Source organism: Engraulis encrasicolus, chromosome 10, assembly GCF_034702125.1.
Source record: "Engraulis encrasicolus isolate BLACKSEA-1 chromosome 10, IST_EnEncr_1.0, whole genome shotgun sequence".
In the NCBI taxonomy this organism is placed as follows: Eukaryota; Metazoa; Chordata; class Actinopteri; order Clupeiformes; family Engraulidae; genus Engraulis; species Engraulis encrasicolus.
Genome location: NC_085866.1, coordinates 30,852,891 through 30,872,890, shown reverse-complemented (window position 1 = coordinate 30,872,890; position 20,000 = coordinate 30,852,891). Strand labels below are relative to the sequence as shown.

Genomic DNA, 20,000 nt, shown 5'->3' with positions numbered 1-20,000 from the left:
GGGTGGCTGAGGTGATGTCTGGACTCAATGGATCTACTCCAGCTGTACTTCAACTTCACTGTCGAGATACGGATAGGAGGCGCCTCACTTTCAAAGTCACCACTACTTCAGAGTGCACATTACTCCAAGCAGTAGTTACTTCGTATGCTAACGTTCGAGACACAGGAGTTAGCAACTTTTATAGTATCTACTCTGCAAAGTTGCTAACCGACTAGCTACTTCGCCTTTGAGAAATCTACCCCAGGTTTGTATTGAGAGATCAATGACCCAATAACCCATAATCCAGAAGGATTTAAAAAAACTGTATATATATATGATATCTCTCTCTCTCTCTTTCTCTCTCAATACACATTCACTCACGCGCACACACGGGCGCGCACACATACACATACACATACACACACACACACTCTCTCTCTTTCTCTCTCTCACTCTCTCTCTCTCTCAGATAACCATAGCACAGAGTGGTGAAGAAGCGTAAATGTGTTGGCAACATTTATTACCATATGGAATATTTTAGACGATGTTGACGGCATATTAATATGCTCAAATTCACCAGCACGCACCGATTCAGCGGACTACTACTACTACTACTACTACTACTACTGTTACTACTACTACTACTACTACTACTACTACTACTACTACTGTTACTACTACTACTACTACTACTACTACTACTACTGCTACTACTACTACTACTAATAATAATAATAATCATCATCATCATTTTCCCAGTGAAAATAACAAGGATGATGGTGGTGCTTTTTGTCTGCTACTGCCTGTATTTCACTGAAAATGACATTCATGTTCAAGTACCAACCCCAGGGCATATTTGAATGTGACACTTGAGGATGGCGGTAAGCAACAATCATAACAACAGCGAGCTCTCAGAGAGTGCAGACCAACCCCCCAAGGAATTTGGATTTTGTCCTGTAGTGCTTTATAGTCATAAATGCACATTGAAATGCATTTGTGTACAAAGTGCACTATCTAAAAAAATAAAATTGCCTTACCTCGCCTTGCCTAAGAGGCAATATAAATGACTTTTCATTATAATTCATTCATAATTCATAATGATCTTCACCATGGATTTTGTTATATCACGTAATGTTGTCAGGCCGCTTTAAAGGTTCTTAGGTTAATTAAACAATGAAACTGTAAATGAGCCCAGCCATGGCTCAACTGACTGGGCACTGCACTGCTCCACCAGCGAGCGGGGTTTGATTCCGGCCTGAGGTTATTTGCTGAGCCTTCCCTGTCTCTCTACCCACTCGTTTCCTGTCGCGCCTCTAACTGTCTTGTAAAGTAAAGTAAAAGGTACAAAACCCCAAAATAATATGAAAAAAACCCTGAATTGAACTAATTGAAGGCTTGTCGTTGTCCCGCAGGTGACGAATTTATCAAGACGGAGGAGGAGGACGACCAGGGCTGGTGCAGAGGGCGCCTGGACAGCGGCCGCTCGGGCCTGTATCCGGCCAACTATGTGGAGGAGATCTAGCTAACGCCACCACCGCCAAGGGAGGAAGGAGAGGAGACGAGAGGAAGAGGAAGAGGAGGATGAGAGAAGAGGAGAGGAGGAGTAGAGGAGGAGGAGAGATGGGTGGATGATGGGAGGACAGACAGGATGATGTGACATGATGGTTTGACATGACAGGAGGCCGATCCAGCCGCCATGGTGATGGGCGATGGGGAGGCAGCTCAGATTGTAACCCGCAGCAGAGGAGGAGGAGTCCTGCAACCTGCCTGCCTGCCTAGCCTAGCCTAGCCTAGCCTAGCCTAGCCTAGCCAGAGACCTACTTAGGAGCTACACTACACAGCTACGTACAGTACATATCCCTTGGCCCCAGTACTTACCGTACCAACCAAACAATCCCACCCACCAACCAACCCCACACACAGTGTGAAGCAGTATCATTCAAAAAAATAAATGAATAAATAACACAGTAATAATCTTAGTAAGCTAAAGTGATGACAAAAAGTTATGCAGAAAAAAAGAATCATTAACGTCATCTATACAGTATATATTTATCAGCTGGGTGGGGTGGGCGATGGGGTGGGGGTTTACACGCATGAGAGGTGAGGCATTTATTCCCATGTTCATGCTAGTCACGCTTTACGTACCTACATAAGGAAGCACACTTGAGACTACTGCTATAGCTCCAGTGTACTGTTACATTGGCCTCCATAAGTTGAGCATCATGTATGTATACACACACACATATCACACATTCACACACGTATGCACACATAGACAGACACACACAAAAACACACACACATACACATACACATGGGGGTCGATGTAGCAGTACATTGTCTTACAGGTTATCACATGTATCACATCAACAGCAACATAAATAGTTAGTAGTACAATAATAGCATTCATGCAGCTAACTAGCTACGTAGCCACAGTGGATAGGACACCCTCTACCAAACTAAAGGATCTCTGCGATGATGACCACACCCATCTTTTATGCCGCCCGCCTCCATCCCCTATGGCCCCTTCCCCCACAGCGGCCACCCCACACACCTTCCATGCTTATATTTTTCTGGTCACACTTTCTTTGACGTGGTCTAACACAAGGGTGTCATATAACTGGTATAGCAATGACATACAGTAAGAATGTCACCTTGGCATTGTTTGGGTGACATGAGATTCTAGAAACAAAAATGGCACATTATGACAACAGTCATGAACATCAATAATGTGTCATTAATGTTCCTGACACGTGTCACATCATTCTTATGGCGGTTACCTGACAATCTTGTGTAGACTACGTCAAGAAAAGAGTTGCTATTTGTTTTTTGGTTTTTGGTTTTTTGTTAGTTTGTTTTGATGCTAATTCCTCCGGTGGTGTGACCCCTCTGGTGCTGGTGCGGTGTGTGGTGCAGTGCTGTCGTCTCACTCTCTCTCTCTCTCTCTCTCTCTCACTCTCTCTCACTCGTATCTCTCTCTCTTTCTCTATATCTTAGAGATATATCTCTCTACAGTATATCTCTTTATCTCGTATCACTGGATCCCTGCTTGCATAGAAGCATGCACTATGCAACTTGGCTCCCCTCCCTCCCGTCCTCCACTCCTTCACTCCCCTGCTGCGACTGCTGTCAGGCCATCTCTTCAGGATGCTATAATGCTCACACCACACCACACACCACCGTGACCACAGACTCGGAAAAGGACAGACTCGGGGAGAGCGAGAGCGAGAGAGAGACGTGAGAAATGGGGAAAAAATGAAATGAAATGAAACGAAACGAAAGACTCTGTGTAATTTCCCCGGGCATTTTTTCAGGACGTGGCATTGGGGGTGTGGCATTTTTAATGTGTGTGGCATTCGCTTCTCTGTGTTTCACTTTTTATTTTTTTCCCACGTCCATATCACCATGGTTCACATTAACATGTGTACGTGTTAGCACTTCTTTTTTTTACATATATACATATATATATCAACAGCAACAAAAAAGTGGCTAACGTCATTGTACTCGAACTAGCACGTGTTGGGACTACATCATATCATGTCGCAAAAACAACACTACACGCTGATGTAGTGCTTCTTCTTCTTCTTCTACCAAGATGAACTTACCAGTCTGTGAAACAGTAGTGTGGATACTTATAGTTTGCCTTCTGTGTCTATACTTGGCATTTGTGCTGGTGTCCCTGCGTAAGCAGCAGACATCGGCACTGTACTGTTAACTTTGCATGTCGAGGTGTTAATTGCTGTGTCGAAGGTGCAGAAAAAGGCCCGCGGTGGCTAATATCGTATTATTAAACAAAAAGAAGTGTGATGCTCCCACTACACTACATATATTATTGCTATCCTATACTTCACCTGATATGAATGTAGCCCAGTGGTCATGAGAGCAGACTAGAGCGAAGCCTCAAATAGCATTCTGGACTGATGGTTCTACACGGGAGGCAAACCTAACCCACTGTGACTGACCACTGATTTCAAAAAAAGTCCTCCCACACTTGTTAATGTGGTATGTTTGTGTGTGAGGGAATGCAAGTGCATCATATGCAAGTATTGCATAACTGTATGCCTCTTGTTATGTTGGTGTCATTTTTCATTCCATTATGTTTTTGTTTGTTTTGTTTTTTTCTTCTTCTCTCCTCTCTCTATGGTCTGTTGGCTTTGTTTGTTTGTTTGTGTTTTTCCGTTGACCCTGTTGTGCTGATGATGGTGTTGCTGGGGAGGAGAGAAGAGGTGTGTGTGACATCATGAACACCACACACACACAGACACAGACACACACACACACACACACACACACACACACACACACACACACACACACACACACACACACACACACACACACACACACACACACACACACACACACACACACAACACACACACACACGCTGACAAACACCTGCTCCACCCACAGCACCTGCAGCAGATTTCAAACTGAGCCACCTTAGCATTGTGTGTGTGTGTGTGCGTGTTTGTGTGCGTGTTTGCGTGTGTGTTTGTTGTCCTCCACTGCAACTAAGCAACCAAATCTCTTCTCCACCACCCACCACACAGAGGACTACTGTCCCGTTGCACCTGCAGTAAATCAAAGCAAACAAGATGCGCTTCTGTCTTTCAGCATCCAAATAACACACTACGGTCAATGTTGCTGTGTTCATTCAACACTGGTCCCATATCGATGTTAGTGTTAAATTTGAACTCTTTGAGTGTTGAATTTAACACTCTGAAGCCATATATGTTCAAAATATGTTCAGTTAGAGACTCTCTGGTTATGAATTCAACACTCAAAGAGTTGAATTTAACACTAAATCGACTTGGTCCATATATGCTCAGAACAGTGTTGAATCATCACCGCACATGTTACTGTGTCCAGCATAGGGGAGTGCGTAGTGGATGTAGAGAACAGGCGGGTAGTGGTGGTGGGTCAGGATTCGACTGCTCTTGTGTGTGTACAACAGGGCTCTAAAATAACACCAGCCAATCAGCCAAATACTGGTGAAATTTCAGTTTGACGGGTAGAAAATTGAAACTTACTTGCCACTCTGACTTGCCACTCTAGTGAGCGTGTCTTTGGCAAGTAAGATTAGTATCTACTAGCGATTTTGGCCGGTGATGAAAAAAAAGTTAATTCAGAGCCCTGTGTGTGTCTGTAACCTGAGCACAGTTGCTGCTTCTTCTCCAAGAGTGCTGGCTGTGGTGCTGTGGTGGTATCTATATACTGTTTATCATGTGGGGGGGGGTTTAAAATAGCTAGTTCTCTCCTGAGTGCATCCACTACCTACCTACCTACACACACCTATTATAACTTTTAGTAGCTATACGCTTCAAAAATTACCACCTGCACAGGGACAGGTGACGTGATGGCGCTACTGTGACCCTTACTTGGTGACAGTGCAGCAGATGTGAAATGCGACTCTCATTGCCAAAACATGAGATGAAAGTAAACAAAGAAAAAAACTTCAATTGCAAAAAAAATAAAAACGTGTGGTCAATGATGAGAAATCATGCCGCCAAAAAAAATGGAATTGAAAATTAAAACGAATAAACATGAATAACTCATGATTAAATTGTTCTTGCTGGGGAAGAGTAGACACAGTTGGTTGAATGGCATGAAGAGGAAAAAAGGGATGAAAGACTGATAGAGAGAGAGAGCGCGGGAATTTGAGAGAGAGGTCCATCACCAGCTCCTAGTGGTCCTAGTTGTCTTATCTCCAGCTGTCCAGCCTAGCAAAAAGAAGCCCATCACATATATCACAGTTCAGATCACAGTATCCTGCATCCACAGTACAGTATATACCAGGCCCATTCAATTGGCCTAGACATGGCCACATCTGGCCCAGACACGCCCACATGCGGCCCAGATACGGCCACATCCGGCCCAAACACGGCCATATGCGGCCCAGACAAGGCACATGCGATGGGCCACATGCAACCCAGATGTGCCCCCCCCCTCCCAATCTGTAGCAATATACGGTACATTGCTGTTTAAATACTGCAGTACAACGCATGATTTTCTTCGGAATCTCTTGCTTGGCTTGTACATTGAACATTCAAGGAACAATAAGTTTAAAGTGTTTATGAAACGAAAACAAAGTAAAGGAATTTGACCATTTCCAGGACAGATTCTGAAAGTTCTAAGCCTTGTGAATAAAATGGGATATTGTCTGGGTGATATTTTGTCCTAAAAGTCATGTTAAAACGTTCCCAAAAAGTGTTTTTTTGGTGACATGCAAATTTTATGCAAATGATATGCGTGACATAGAAGGGGTGAGTTCACCTCATTCCACCTTGTTCAGATCAATGGCGGCTAGTACCAAAACAAAGCGCAGTGTCAAGCAGTGTGTTGCTGGAGGGCCGAACGGTGCCAGCTGCAAAAATGACTACTTGACAGAAGGAATATCTTTGCACAAGTTCCCTTCTGTGAAGAATGATGGAACTGTGGCCGACAAGGAGAAGGCTAAATCAAGCTAGGGCTCTGTGGATCCAATGCGTGGTTTTGAAGCCAGCTCGTGGTCACTGTTGTGCTCGGCACATTTCCACCCCTTGTGCTTCACCACAAATGTGGAGGTAGCGGGCATGGTTGGACTGAAGAGAATGCTATTGCCTCAAGCAGTTCCAACAATTGACATCGCCGGCGTGCAGACTGAAACTGCCCCTGTAACTGCTCGGGCACGAAGACAGGTGAGTGCACTGCTTTGCTTTAGGCTACTCGTTTTACCTTGTCCATCTGCTTTGTATGTTGTTTTCAGGAAAGGGTAATGCACATTACATGCCAAACCGATGCGAATGCTCTCGGAATATGCACTTTTTATTGATTGCCATTCAACTGGTCAATAAATTGGTTTTGGGAGGATATCCGCACATCAGCGTGGTGCTCTCAGTCGAGGACAGCCAACTCACAGATTGGGCTACTGCTTAGCGAATAAACAGAGATGCACATAGCGTATTGTGGTGCACGTGTGGCTGACGTTTGGACACACCTCGTCCTCAGAGTCCGGCTGAGGGACACGCGACGCCTGTGATTTTGAGCACAAAAAATAATAATAATGATAAACGCTAAAAATATGCTGAGGACTCAGGCTATATAGGGCGTTTTTCCAACAGCCTAATACCTCAGTTTTTTCTCTAGTTGATATTTTTGCATGTAGCCTACATGCATTTCAATCACACTATATCGCGCAATTGAATCAAAATGCCCCCCATTTGTCAACAAATACACACGCCATGTCATCTGTGGGTCATGGCAAAGCGCCCTTAGCAACCGTAACCATAAACAAAACGAACTGTCAGGCTATGTCAACAATCGTCACTTCGCCTGTCAGACATGTCACTTTCTGCAGATGTATCAGTGCCTCTGAAATAGATTTGTGCTGCTGTTTTTTTTTTTTCTCATGAGGTTGGATGTGTGGTTTTTTGACACGCTGATGTTTGTATCAGAATTTTGGTTCCTTTATAAGATGTGGGTCCATCAAATGTGTGTTGTTTTCTCAGATCGCCATACTAGCAAACCAGGGACTCCCCTCTATGATGTCACAGCCCAGCTCATTAGTCACACCAAATTTCACAGAATTCACACTTTGAGTTGCCATTTTCACAAGTTCCTCCAGGATGATTGGGTTCAAAGTCTCATCGATGCTATCAGAAAAAGCAAGGCTTTAATGGGAATGACCGTTTGTTTTCGTTTCATAAACACTTTAAGGTTAGAAGAACGTGTTTAAAAAGTGTCATTGCCATGTGTTGGTGATGTCTGAAAATGTGCGGGCCAACTTGAGTTCTTGGTTTCGAAATGTGGCCCAAATGAAATTATAGTTGAATAGTCCTGGTATATACAGTTTATTATGATGCAACACACAGTAGACACTCACACAGTATACAGTATGCACACACATGCACAAAGACACACACACACACACACACACACACACACACACACACATCAAGGCAGACATGCATAGTTCATGGTATGTCAGACAGGTATAAACAGATATAACAGACATACAGTATATACATGCAAAATGTTTTGAAGAATATTTTTGGGATAAACCAATGTCTTTATCATATCCAGTGTGTATGAGTTGTGTTAATGTAGACATTACAAAAAAAATGAAAGAGAAAAAAAAAATGCAATGCAAGTGATTGAACACAAACTTAAAAAAATAGTGTCATACTTGTAAATGTTATCAAAAAGAACAAAGGAAAAAAATGGACATAACCCTAACAATCAATAGGCACCATTGTATTGATTTTATTTTGATTGGAATGGAATTGTCAATGTACCATACCTGTATAAACAACAGCAAGAAAAAAAAAAAAAAATCCAACGCGTGTGCTCCACGTGTGCCCGTCACATTTGTATATGATGATGTAATTTAAAGATTCTATTCTATTGTAACTGTACAACTGTGTTGAGTAGAACATGACAACCTATGTACGTAAGTTGAAACAGTGAAGAACAAGTGTACATGTAAAAAAAATATGCTTTTTTATGTTTTTTCTTCCTTATGCACACATACAGTATGAACAGAACGACAGCTTATGTTGTGAGAACTCTATTTTAGCAGTCCTAGACGATGTAGCTACCGTATGTCCATAGTTAGTGGTGTATTTTGATCTCCTAACTGGTGTAGTGCCTGTCCATCTAAATATAACATAACGTTCATTTCAATATGCATAAAGACCATGATGATTACAATGATGATGATGATGATGATGATAATTATGACTGACATCAGTGATGACTATTTCAATGATGATGATGATGATGGTGATGATGATAGTAACATGCAACCTGGATCTAAATTGTTGTAGTGATGTTAATATTGCAATATGGAATGGAGAGGGTAACACGTTTGTTGAGAAAAAAAACATGCCACACTTGTGTCTTGGACTGTCTGTGACTTAAGTGTGTGTGTGTGTGTGTGTGTGTGTGTGTGTGTGTGTGTGTGTGTGTGTGTGTGTGTGTGTGTGTGTGTGTGTGTGTGTGTGTGTGTGTGTGTGTGTGTGTGTGTGTGTGTGTGTGTGTGTGTGTGTGTGTGTGTGTGTGTGTGTGTGTGTGTGTGTGCATGCGTGTGCTCAAGCGCGTGCGTGCGTGTGCTCAAGCGCGTGCGTGCGTGCATGTGCGTGTGGGGGTGTCAGGGGTGTGTGTGTGTGTGTGTGTGTGTGTGTGGGAGGAGGGTGGGGGGTAGTCTGGTTGTCGCACCAACCGCAGGAGTACAGAACTTGGTTTGGCAATCCTCCCGTATAAGGGAAGCTGTCAGAGGTCACCAATAATCGTCAATCAAATTTGTTTACTTTCCATTTAACGTTTGTTTTTGGCCTGAGGGCAGGCTGCCTGGCAAAACACTCAATGCCGCATCACATGCCGTGAGGTAACGAGCCCGCAAGGCATCATGGGATTTCCCAGGCTACCAAGGTGTGATGACATGGACACAGAGGGTGCGTTCCAATATGCAACCTTGCGTCCTCCACTTGTGCTTGTGACCCAAGTGTCCTACCAAGTGTATCAGTCTAATTAGTCACACCCAGTGATTGGATACTCTTTATTAGTCACACCCAGTGATTGGATATTCTGTAGAGTTCACCACAGAGTATCCAATCACTGGGCGTGACTAATTAGGCTGATACACTTGGAAGGACATTGTCCTAGGTTTTGAGAAAGACCCAAACTGTGTTCGTAGTATATGTATCCTGCTCGACTCAATCTTCTGTAGAAGGACCAATGGGAAGAGAAACAAAATAAACAGCTGTATCAGCCCCTGCCTGGGGACTCTGCCATCTGGGGAATGCCCTGTATGCCAGATTACCAATCCAGCCCTGCACAAGTTTCCACTCACAGAGCTAGAAAAAAAACACTAGAATGGACACGGGCCCCCACTCGTCGCAGAAATCCAGACAGCCGTTTTTTTGCATGTACAGTAGACCTGTGCTTGGCAGTCAATGTAAATGAGTGGAAAAGCCGCAAAACATTTAAAATGTAAAAAAAAAATCTGCAAATATGGGTGTGATATAGCCTGGATGTTGCAAAACACCTGTATGTTGAAGCTCCTAGACCATTTGTCTTTCAAATGTGTTCACTGCACATGTATGGTTTGATTTGGCAAACCTCCTGCATGTGCCATTAAAAGTTATCTACCAAATGTGTTTGGTTTGTATTGGCACAGGGTATGGGCCAAGGGAATGAGCATGCAAGGCCTTTCCCATACTACCCAGGTGCAGGGCTGGACTGGCCATCTGGCATAGCAGGTATTTCCCGGTGGACCCCACATCCTCGTGGGCCCCTATTTCCAGAAAAGAGGGTGCGGGGCCCACCGGTCAGTCAGTTCTGCGGTGCTAATTATGATGGGCCCCTTTAAGCCAAAAGTGCCCGGGGCAGGCCAGGCCTGCCCAGGTGGGATAATAACGTTAGTCTCTCTGGCTCACTTGGTCTTTATTTCCCCACCAGGGGCATTCAGCAGAGTTTGGGAACCTTCTTCATTCGAGGGGCCAACTCAAATGTTATACTGGTAGTCCTCTAAAGGCCGAACTATGTTCCTCTTGCCCATAGAAAAGACGTGAAGTTAGCCCTTTAAGCATTGGGCTTCTTAAAGACCTAAACTTGTATATTCTGGGAAAAAGTCAAAATCTTAAATGGCAGTTTTCTCAGTTTCAGTCTCAGATATCTGTGTCTCTCAGATCAAAATCCAGTCAAATATTTTCATCTCACTGTGTGATATGAGTGATTCTACGATTCGACTGCGCTTTTAAGTCCATGGATTTTATTTGCCAATTACACTAACTATTAACTGCATCCAATGATGTTTTGGACATTAGCACACATTTATCTTTCATATAATACAGAAAGTGTAGACATGGCATTATTTCCCTCAGCAAGAATGAATATTTAATACTGGTTTTGGGCGTTTTCATGCCGTCCTGTTTTCCAAATGTCAGATTCAGTCTTCATATTAGCATGTTAAGAAACTTGTTTTGCCCAAGACGATTGCAAATGTTGATTCACAGTAATCATCACAATATGACAAAGCTGTCGGAAAGACCACTGTGCTTTCCATTATACATGACATTTGCCATTTTGTTTGTCCACGAAAACTGTGTTAACCGTATCACAGTCTGAAACCCCCTCCATAAATCAGTAATGGTTTGGTCTTAGGCCATACGAATAACATCACGTGATGTCATAACCTATTTGGCAGGTTATGGGAAGACTTTTTGGTCAATTTTGAGCTCCATCCTTCCATAATTTAATCCATTCTTTTTCATGTTCTCATAGCGGGAAAATTGCCTGTCAACTGTGTTATCAACATATTCATAAGAATCTGAATTAGAAATCCCATGTAGAAAATCAAAGATAAAGCATACAAATACAGTGAGGAGAATAAGTATTTGATCACTTGCTGATTTTGTTGGTTTGCCCACTAATAAAGACATGATCAGTCTTTAATGTTGATGATAATATGTATTCTAATATGGAGAGACAGAATATCAAAAAGAAAATTCCGAAATTAACTCTAAAGAATATATAATAATTGATTTATATTTAATTGAGGGAAATAAGTATTTGATCCCCTGCCAACCATTAAGAGTTCTGATCCTGCAGATCAAATGGCACTTCCAATCAACTTGTTATCTGAATTGAACACACCTGTTAATAGTAACCTGCACAAAAGACACATTGAATCTGCAGAATCAGTCCATAGAATCAGTCAATCAATCAAACTAAACTCGCCAACATGGGACAGACCAAAAAGCTGTCGAAGGATGTCAGGGACAAGATTTTAGAACTCAACAAGGCTGAAATGGGCTCCTGGATATTAAAGAGCAAACTGTTGGTGCATTTCTTCCCAATTTTAGGACATACAAAATGATCATCAATCATCAATCTTAGGCCTGTCTCTGGTTCCATACAAGATTTGACCTTGTGAGAATTTAATAACCAGAAAAAAAGGAGATAAATCACCTTAAAACTGTATGGGAGGAGCTAGGAAATGATCTCAAGGCAGCTGGGACCTCAATCACTAAGAAAACTATTGGAAACACTTGATGCCACAGCGGATTAAAATCCTGCAGTGCATGTATGGTACCCCGGCTTCAGAAGGAACCTGTTCAGGCTCAACTGAGGTTTGCCAATGAACATCAAACTTGATTAGGATATGATTGGGAGGTGCTGGAATCAGATGACACCAAAATCAAACTGTTTGGCATTAACACAACTCGATGTGTTTGGAGGAAGAGAAATGCTGCCTATGATCCCAAGAACAACACCTTCTCCAACATCATAAATGAAAGTGATAACATTATGTTTTGAGGTTGTTTGTCTGGCCAAGACACAGGACAACTTCACATCGTCAAGAAATGGATGGAGGGAGACATGTAAACGTACAATGCTGCATGCCAACCTCTTTCCCACCACCACTAGACTGAAGGTGGGTCATGGATTGGCCTCCCAATATGATAATAGCCCATAACATACAGCCCAAGCAACGAAGGAGTAGCCCAAGCAGAAGCACATTAAGGTTATGAAGTGGCCTAGACAGTTTCCAAACATTAGCCCTATAATAATCCTGTGAAGGGAACAGAAGCTCCCATTTGGCAAGCTACAGTCATACAACTTAAGTGATTTAGAGATGATCTGCAAAGAAAAGTGGACAAAAATCCTTTCTAATATATCCACAAACATTGTCATTAACTGAAACAAACATCTGACCTCTGTATGAGAAAACAAGGGCTTTGCCACCAAGTATTTTGTCTTCTTTGACTAGAGGGGTCAAATACTTATTTTACTCAATGGAATACAAATCAATTAAAATATATTCTAAAAAGTTATTTTCTGGATTTTCTTTTTGATATTCTGTCTCTCCATATTAGAATACATTTTATCATTAACATTATAGAATGATCATGTCTTTATTAGTGGGCAAACCAACAAAATCAGCAAGGGATCAAATACTTATTCTCCTCACTGTACATGAATTGATTAAGGTGTTGTGGTGGAACTTCTGAGGTCCTCAGTTAGCACAACACCATAAAAATGGCTGAAATGTCAAGCCGTGTTACCGTCAATGGTGTTACGCATCAGCTATGACAGTTGAGGAGGAGTATGTTTTTGCCAATTTATCTCCATATTGACAGACAAACAAACAAAATAATTTGTGTTCTAGGGAGATGGGTTTGCCTGCTCTGTTTTTTCTCCTAAAAAAAGTGCCGACTTGTTCCCCTGCACTGTTGACCGTAACACAGTTGAGTAACACGGTTGACTGTTGACTGAAAGTGTTTTTGTGCTATTGATCCCTTACTGTATGTGTTGGAAAAATCCTATGAACAGACACTAGGGATTATCTCTGGAGAAGGAAGTCTTGTGTAAGGAGGGTGACTAAATTCAAATCAGACGTTACAGGGATTTATAATGAAAAATGTGTCAGTCTGTATCACAGTGAATCATAAAATCCTACTTATGAAGCTCAACGATCACATTTTCTATAGGCTATCAGTTGCACAGATTAAAGACAACATTATTGTTAAGGGACATAAGCACTTTCAAACATATGTTGTTTCAACTCTGTAGTATTTTTATGTTTGAAATGACATAGTATTTGTCCATAGCACTGTTGACAAAATAATCAAGCAAATGTTCGCTTTCATTAGAGTATTTATCAAATGATTTAAGATTAAGCTTGGCAATTTGTTTGTTTGGAAATGTAAATATATACACTATGTAAACATTTAGGTAATTTAGTTGAAAAAAATACTGGTGATTGACATTTTGCTTTTGCCAAAAGTGCAGTCGAATCGTAGAATCACTCTTATACAGCAAGTGATGTTTTGGCACTTTCTCAAAAGCTTTAGTGCTGCCAGTCAGTGGAACCACAACAAGCATTTTAATAGCTTGCTTTTCAACATACTCAGCTTGGCATTATTCCCTCCAATAGAGTGATGAAATATGGCCATCCTCAAAATTATGTTATTTTGGGTGTCTATGACCTTTGGAGTGTCATATAGTTGGCTACTACAGTACAATGCTGGAAGTGTCGGTGTTGATGTTGTTGTTCAGTATAGCCACAAGGGGGTGGTATAATCAACACGTATCACATGTATTCCTTTACGTTTCACCATGTTGATGAACAAGTATTATTTAACTTTCTCTCATTTGGTAATAATTGAAGGTTGTTAAGGCTTTATACCTTGGGTCACAGTCAATAAAACACCATGGCAGTCTACACAAAAAGAGCATGTTTTATTCTTCAAAAGTGATGAACCATGGTACTATAGAATGAATGGGAGAAGCAATGTCAGCAGGTGATATAGTGTGGAAGATGCCAGCAGGCAAACGCACAAAAACGGTGTGAGCTTTAAAGAGTTGAACTTCTATCAAAATGAACCACGGCGAAATGACTGGAGATGACACAATGATAGTTGTCAAACTAGCACTAACAATTGGACTAAACAAGCAACATATTCAGCTGTGTGAACATAGGCAGTTCCTGTTTTTATGCTTTAAAACAGTTAGTGGAATTAGAAGTGGTATTTATTGGGCAGAGATGACAAACACAGATATGATTCTCTGCCACTTTGTTTATCCTCCTCCTCAGTACACTTGACATTTAAAAAGATGATGGCACGTCCCTCAGCGTCGCGATAGACTTGAGGTCTGATAGAGCTAAACAATCAAGCAATTAAAAAGTACATCCATGTTCAAACAAGCTAAAGGGCAAAAGGACACACACACACAAACACATACAGTACATGCACAGAAACAATCACACATGCACTCACGCATGCATGCACACACACACACATAGACAAACAGACACAGACACAGACACACACACACAGACACAAACACACACACACACAGACACAAACACACACACACACACACACACACACACACACACACACACACACACACACACACACACACACACACACACACACACACACACACACACACACACACACACACACACACACACACACACACACACACACACACAGGGAAAAGTGAAATGTGTTCCAAGATGTTTTCTAACCATTCACACAAGACAATAAAATGACCCTATAACTGTTTGCACACATGCTTCTTTCTCTGCAACATAAATTTTGTTTCTCGTGCGAGCTGAATGGACATGAGCTGCTGTGTGTTTGCTTTTTGCCCAGACCATAAAGCCTAATAGTACGCCATAAACCCAAACACCCTTAAAATAAATACAACCCACAGCAAAAGGCAGAAGCTGTTCGTATGACACACAAAAAAGCTTGTGTAACATACTCTGGACATTTCACTTTCACACAATCACACATACGTAAACAATGAAATGTCTGAATACAAGTAAATGAAACATCCTCATATGCAAGCTTTGTGTTTTCTTTTTTTTCTACAAAGATACATACCCATTTTATATTTTTTTATATAGGCCTATATATTTTCAGATCCTAATAGGAAGAAAGTCTACTTTAACCCATGAAATAAAACAAAATAAAACATAGTGAAATGAAAGGCAGGATTTGCAAATGAGAAGGCAGTTCGTTGGAGCTGCTAAGGCAGCAACAGGCACTAATGTATCCCAAATGAAGAATGCAGGCCTTGCATGTTTAAAGTGGTTCTGTCCCATTTTTGGAAATAAGCTTATTTTACACCTCTCTTTGAGTTAAATGATTGAGTTTTACCTTTCTTCAGTACTTTCAATCGTACTCTGCATATGGCAGTGCAAATTTTACCTCCAAGCTAGCAGTTAACATTGAGTCCTAGAGACCAGCTAGACGGCAGCTCTAGGACTCAATGTTAACTGCTAGCTTGGAGGTAAAATGTGCAATGCTGTACTCAGAGAGTGTCGGGAAGTACAGGAGAAAGGTAAATATGAGGCGTAATATGAGGTGTAATATGAGCTTATTTCTAAAAATGGTACAGTATCACCGTAAGGCACCCCAGTAGCAGGTTATAGGCCTTTATATTTGCTATAGTGACTAAAGTACCCCTACAGGGCATAGTAGGGTCCAATATTAACATTAATCAGTAAAAGTACCCACATGTTGTACAGCTCCACCCATATGGTCATTGAAATACCCACAATAATATTTACAATAGACACTGGAGAAATCAAAAAGGACTTTGTTGGGCTTGACATTTACAAATGTTACTAAAGTGCCGTGATAGGAGGATTGCAGACCTTTAAGATTTTAGGATAAAACTGTCACTAAACAACAGACACTGAAGTGACAGTAGAATAATATATAGCCTACCTTTTTCACTCAGTTCAGGTAAACTGTTACTGTTACTGTTACTGTTACCAAGGCACCCCAGTAAAGGGCTGACGGCCTTAAACTTTTTAGGGAACAACAGTAGCCTAGAGGTACAAAGACCTCTGTGTTTTGGGTACACCAGCCAGCAAAGTATCCCAACAGAACATACTGTAACTGGTCTTCGTGACGTCTTTACCAAAGTATCCCAGTGCAGTGTAGAACGATACTTGGACCCTTGTCATATACAAGCTTCCTTAATGATGAAGATGTACTGTAACAACAGTGAAAACGTGACACATCATGTAGCCTACACGTTTCAAACCACCACAAGAAAAAAAACAAAGACATTGCTTTGTCGACACAGTTCACAGTAAGGATTCAGTGACTGAATGAGTGAACACTTCATCCATCCATCCATCCATCCATGTATCCATCTTTGCATTCCTCCGTCGATCACACAGGGTGGACAAACTGATAGACTAGTCTCTGCGATACGTCTGGTTTCTTGATGATGCCCTTCTTGTAGTACTGCCGGATGGAGCGGCTCAGCTTGTCATAGTTCATGGCGGGTCGGTTCTTGCGGATGCCCCACAGCTTGGCCACGTGTGCCGAATCCTCTATTTTGAAGATGCCTGTTGAAGACATGACAGTCATAGTTAGGTTGGGTACGTCTTTGTGCACAGTCACTGTTATAACCTGTTAAAAAAAATACTGCAATGACCAAGTTTGTTACCTAGCCTCTTTTTGTAGATAGGCCTGCTGGTAGGCCCCTTCACTTTTAATTAACATTAAGACTTGGTCATTATTAACATTTTGGTGACAATAAGATTATTAGGGGTTAATACGATTATATTAAAGGGGTTAAGACACTAAGTATTGTCATAGCAATGTTGTTGTTGAGTGTTTTCAGGAAAGAGTGAACAGGCCTGCAGGAACAAAGAGGCTACAGTACTCTGCCACCAGTAAACCATAAGCAGGCACTGAGCCAAAGGAAGGGCACAGGTTCAGTTTGCGGTTTGCTCTATTTTTGAAGATGCCTGTTGGAAACATGATAGTTATAAGTAAGGTTGCACTTTCATGAAAGACTGAGCGTCTGAAACATTGTGCTATTAAAGGTTTGGAAGCATAGATCAGTGTTGTAATGCAAACTTCTGTCATTTATTTTCAGCCCTCGTCTGTTTTTGTTCAGCACCTGTGTTACTGAAGTGTGTGAATTCTCTGCTTTTGCCGTTATATTAAGTAACTCTCCTGTAAACCGCAGGCGCTCCGCCAAAGGGCACAGGTTCAGGCACGTTATGTTAAATTTAGAATGCGTGCCAATGTCATCATGCTGTTGTGTTGCTCACTCGCTCTACTGTACTCTTGACTCGGGTACAGACATTTTTTGTCTTCACACTTCACTCTTATCTCAGAGATCCTGTCCAAAAAGTTTTGCAACATCAGCAGGAATTTTATAACGCCAACGATACGCTAACTTGAATGCTATTGTTGAGTGTTTCTCAACCTTTTTTTTAGGCGAGGCACCCTTTCAATTCATGAAAAATCTCAAGGCACCCCAAACCACCAAGCCGTAACATGCATTTGCATCCGATAGGCCTACCACACAAGCTTAGAAAGGAACACATTTGGAGACGTTCGAAGTTGCAGCTTTATCTTAGACACGCTATGTGTTGGCCATGTGGTGACCTAAATTTACTTTATTGTGCGTAAATGGTGGATGAAAGATTCCACTGACTAAGCATTCATTTATTATTTTAGACAAATATGTATTATATTACATTACTTATTCATTTATTTATTTATTTAGCTCAGTTCCACAAAGTGTCAGCCACGGCACCCCGGGGGGCACGCAGCACCCCAAGGTTGAGAAACACTGGGCTACAGTAGGCCTATGTTAAGATGATGAATCTAATTATACATAAACAAACCCATACCCCCATTAGCTGGGCAGGATCTCGGAAAGGATCTCAGGTATAGACCTACTAGCAAGTCAAACATAGAGTGAGCAGCACAACGGCATGTTGAACATGGCATGTTGAAATTCTCTGCTAAGGGCTGTCCGTCATATTGACAAATTATGACAATTTCTCATGTGCCTCTTTCCCCCAGGCCACATCCCACATCACACCTGCACCACTCTCACACCACTTTCACTCATCTTTTTTCTTTTCTCTTTATCTCTCCCTCCATTTTGCCCACTCTTTCACACACACGTTCTCTCCATATCTCTCTCTCTCACACACACACACACATGCTACATTTGTCTTTCTGTGTCTTTACACACACACACACACGCACACACACGCACGCACGCGCGCTCTCACGCACGCACGCACACACGCACGCACGCACACACACACACACACACATTGCACGCACACACACGCATGCACACACGTGCACCCATGTGCACACACACACACACACACACACACACACACACACACACACACACACACACACACACACACACACACACACACACACACACACACACACACACACACACACACAAACAGAGACACACACACCTACACACACTGTATACTAACACTCACCCTTGTCCTTGTTGAGCCAGCGTATGCAGCGGCTGTATGTGTGAGGCTTGAGCAGGAGCTCGCGAAGGAACTGCCACAGGTGGATGGGTTGCCCCGAGCAACAGGAGTCCGCCTCCGAACACAGCTCCTCTGTTCCTGGAACAGTACAAGACAGGGTTAAATACTTCAACACCTACACCCAGCTTTCTGCTGTTCTCAACACAACACAAGGAAGAGTCAAACACCTTGCTGTCGAAAGCACACAGGTGGTACGAACACAACTCCACTGTTCCTGGAACAGTAGGCTACGAGTTGAACACCTTGCTGTCGAAAGTGCTCTGGTGATAGGCCTACAACTCCTCTGTTCCTGGACCAGCACAAGTGGAAGGTAAACATCTAACTGCTGTCAAAACGCACTCCTCCAAAACACAACAAATGGGTTGGTGATTTGTGATTTGTGCCCTAAAGAGAAATTGACATGTGGGTCCCCCCCGTAAATCATGTCAATGCCAAAGCTACTTCTTGCCTGTCGCTCAAGGCCTGATCAAGCGAACAATAGGCATACGTAAACGGCATAATAAAATCCCAAGATGATATAATAAGCTAACTTAATAGCGATCTGTAGCCTAATATAAAAGTTTTACTGTAAGGGAGTTGCGTGAAAGTCAATGAAAATATTGCTTTAAAGGGGAGCCACCAACTGCGCCTCAAACTGTCAGAGTTGCAGTCAAATGGTAGCGATGAAAAAATGTGTCCCTCTTTAATTTTTATCAATAAAGTTGTCCATGCATGTTTTACAGTGTAGGTATCAGCCATTCATCAGTGTAATAAATTATTTAATAGCATGAAACATTATGTACTTACACTGTACCTTAGTATTAGGGTTAGCTGTGAACAAGTAGGCCTACATATTAAGCTTTGGCCTATATTTTGATACAGTACTTGTAGGCTACATACACTAGCGAGGACACCATAAAATAAAGTGCTATCCACTCATGATTTGACAGTAGGCCTACATTCAGACATTGTAGTGTACATTTACAATGTACACATTTTTCATACAATATGCATGGCTTGATTTAGAGTTGAGGATTTTAGAGATACTCGACTGATAAGCTGGATGAACTCCTGACTCAGAACTCAAAATATATATATATATATTTTAGACCATCAATAGTAATTTTCACTACTTTGTTTTAACATATTTCAAAGCATGCACTTGTCTCACACTGCACATTGCCAATGAATGATAT

General features: G+C 41.9%; 2 protein-coding genes across 4 annotated transcripts in view; one reads left to right on the top strand and one right to left on the bottom strand.

Annotated features, from left to right (window-relative positions):
* Positions 1–3,050, top strand: part of LOC134456947 (protein kinase C and casein kinase substrate in neurons protein 1-like) — a 64,655-nt gene extending 61,605 nt beyond the window's left edge. The window contains exon 10 of the mRNA XM_063208621.1: positions 1,392–3,050. Within this exon, the coding sequence (XP_063064691.1) occupies positions 1,392–1,501 (110 nt within the window). The 3' untranslated portion in view covers positions 1,502–3,050. The remainder of the gene's footprint in view (positions 1–1,391) is intronic.
* Positions 3,051–15,771: 12,721 nt separating this feature from the next.
* The window catches only part of LOC134456945 (SAM pointed domain-containing Ets transcription factor), a 47,766-nt gene continuing 43,537 nt past the window's right edge, over positions 15,772–20,000 (bottom strand). For 2 of the 3 annotated variants that reach the window (XM_063208616.1, XM_063208617.1), the window contains exons 5-6: positions 18,769–18,903; positions 15,772–16,842 (exon numbers count right to left, since the gene is read on the bottom strand). In XM_063208616.1, the coding sequence (XP_063064686.1) occupies positions 16,664–16,842; positions 18,769–18,903 (314 nt within the window). In that variant the 3' untranslated portion in view covers positions 15,772–16,663. The remainder of the gene's footprint in view (positions 16,843–18,768; positions 18,904–20,000) is intronic. The other variant, XM_063208619.1, reaches the window with a different exon arrangement.